This window comes from Emiliania huxleyi (genome assembly GCF_000372725.1).
Source record: "Emiliania huxleyi CCMP1516 unplaced genomic scaffold EMIHUscaffold_4717, whole genome shotgun sequence".
NCBI lineage: Eukaryota > Haptophyta > Isochrysidales > Noelaerhabdaceae > Emiliania > Emiliania huxleyi.
Genome location: NW_005198455.1, coordinates 1 through 1,680, shown reverse-complemented (window position 1 = coordinate 1,680; position 1,680 = coordinate 1). Strand labels below are relative to the sequence as shown.

General features: G+C 63.4%; 1 protein-coding gene across 1 annotated transcript; it reads left to right on the top strand.

Moving 5' to 3' along the window:
- Window positions 1-557: 557 nt before the first annotated feature.
- EMIHUDRAFT_78521 (hypothetical protein) lies at window positions 558-1,100 on the top strand (the record flags this gene model as incomplete). Its single annotated transcript, XM_005767950.1, has 1 exon — window positions 558-1,100. A coding segment is annotated over one exon (543 nt), but the record flags the coding sequence as incomplete, so codon positions are not given.
- Between the last annotated feature and the right edge of the window lie 580 nt (window positions 1,101-1,680).

The following is a 1,680-nucleotide window of genomic DNA, read 5'->3' as shown; positions in this document are numbered from 1 at the left end:
CTGCGTCGCGCCGCGCTGTCCTGTGGCCGGCAGCACATTCCTGAGCCCGGTCCGGCGGACAGTAAGCCAGCGATGATCATGGCAACGGATGCGATGACTCCCGGCGCCGTTAGATTGGCGATGTTGGTGTCCTGCGTCCAAACCCATCCCGCCCACGCGAGGACGAGAGAGTAGACGAGAGCGAGAAGCCCCCATAAAACAGTCGCCACCCCGAGAGCGGCGAGGAGGACCTCCTTACACCCCAAGCCCGAGCAGCCCATCACAAAGCCACTCTCCGGTACCTAGCTAGGTACCAGGTAGCGCTCTGCTCACACGCGGCTCGCACGCGTAGAGTAGGGGTAGCGGGAAAGGAGGTCGGCTCTTCACAGCTGTATTTTATTTATTTTAAATGAACTCGGGGGCACGGGACGCGGCACAAACGGGCAGCTGAGTTGTATTTTTTGTTGTGGGCAAAACAAAACACAGAGCTCACACAGAATCACAACGGGAGGAAAGCGGCGAGTCGCAATTCCCGGGTGGGGTCCTTGTGGCGGACCACCCTGTCCAGAGAGGCATGGATGCCAATCTGGGGTCTTTCGACCGAGTCTAGCTGTGTTGAGAAGAAAATACTACACGTGCACACTTGGGGACGCTGTGTGCGGGGCGGGCCCCTGCACACAGCTGCCCACTGCTCATACTGCGCCACGCACCCGGGCTCGTGGCAGTACGAATGGCTTGTCAGCGACTTCGAGTCGATCGACCGCGAGAAGACTCCGTGGGTCATCGTCATGACGCATGCGCCGTGGTACAACTCGAACTCCGCGCACCAGGGCGAGGCGGAGCCGCATCGCGTGGACATGGAGGAGCTCCTGTACGACAACGGCGTCGACATTTTCATGAACGGGCACGTGCACTCGTACGAGCGCTCCATCGGTGTGTACAACGGCTGCCTCAACGAGTGCGCACCCAACTTTATCACCCTCGGCGACGGAGGCAACTACGAGGGCACCTACTACAACTGGATCCAGCCGCCGCCGTGGTCGGTGGTGCGCGAGTCGTCCTTCGGTGTGGCATTCCTGGAGATCGAGAATGCGACACACGCGTACTGGAATTGGACGAGGCAGGGCTGCGAGAAGGGCCCCGTCCCTGGCACCGACCAGGCCATCTCGGTCCTAGACGATGGGCCGCCCGACTGGGCCATCGACCTCGACCCCGAGTGCGAGGGCATGCTGGGCGGCGAATGGTCGACCGACCGCTTTTCCGCAGACCGCACGTGGATCGTTCGCCCCGAGCCCTCCAAGCGCAAGCCAGCGGCCAACTCCGCCTGTCCCGCCAAAAACGACGCGCCTTGCACTTTCCCGCCGTACCCGCCAGCCCCGCCACCGCCGCCTGACCCACCCCCGGCCCCGCCGGCCCCGCCCCCGCGGCAGCACCCCACTTGCAATCCCCGGAAGACCCGCCCTGGCTTTCCGCGAAAACCCGCCCTAACACGTGCATGTGCCGTCAAGCCCGGGGGGCCCCCTCCGGGGGGAAACATGCTTCTTCGGCCCCCATCCCCGCCCCCCGGAGAAAGGGCGAACTGCTATTTGCCTTCCCGGCCGGCTCGAACGAGAATCCCTTTAGGGGGAAAACTAGGCGGTTCCACGCTTTTCCTCGGGAAGAATTCCGGGGAAAGAAACCAGAGGGCCCCCCTTGCCAGCC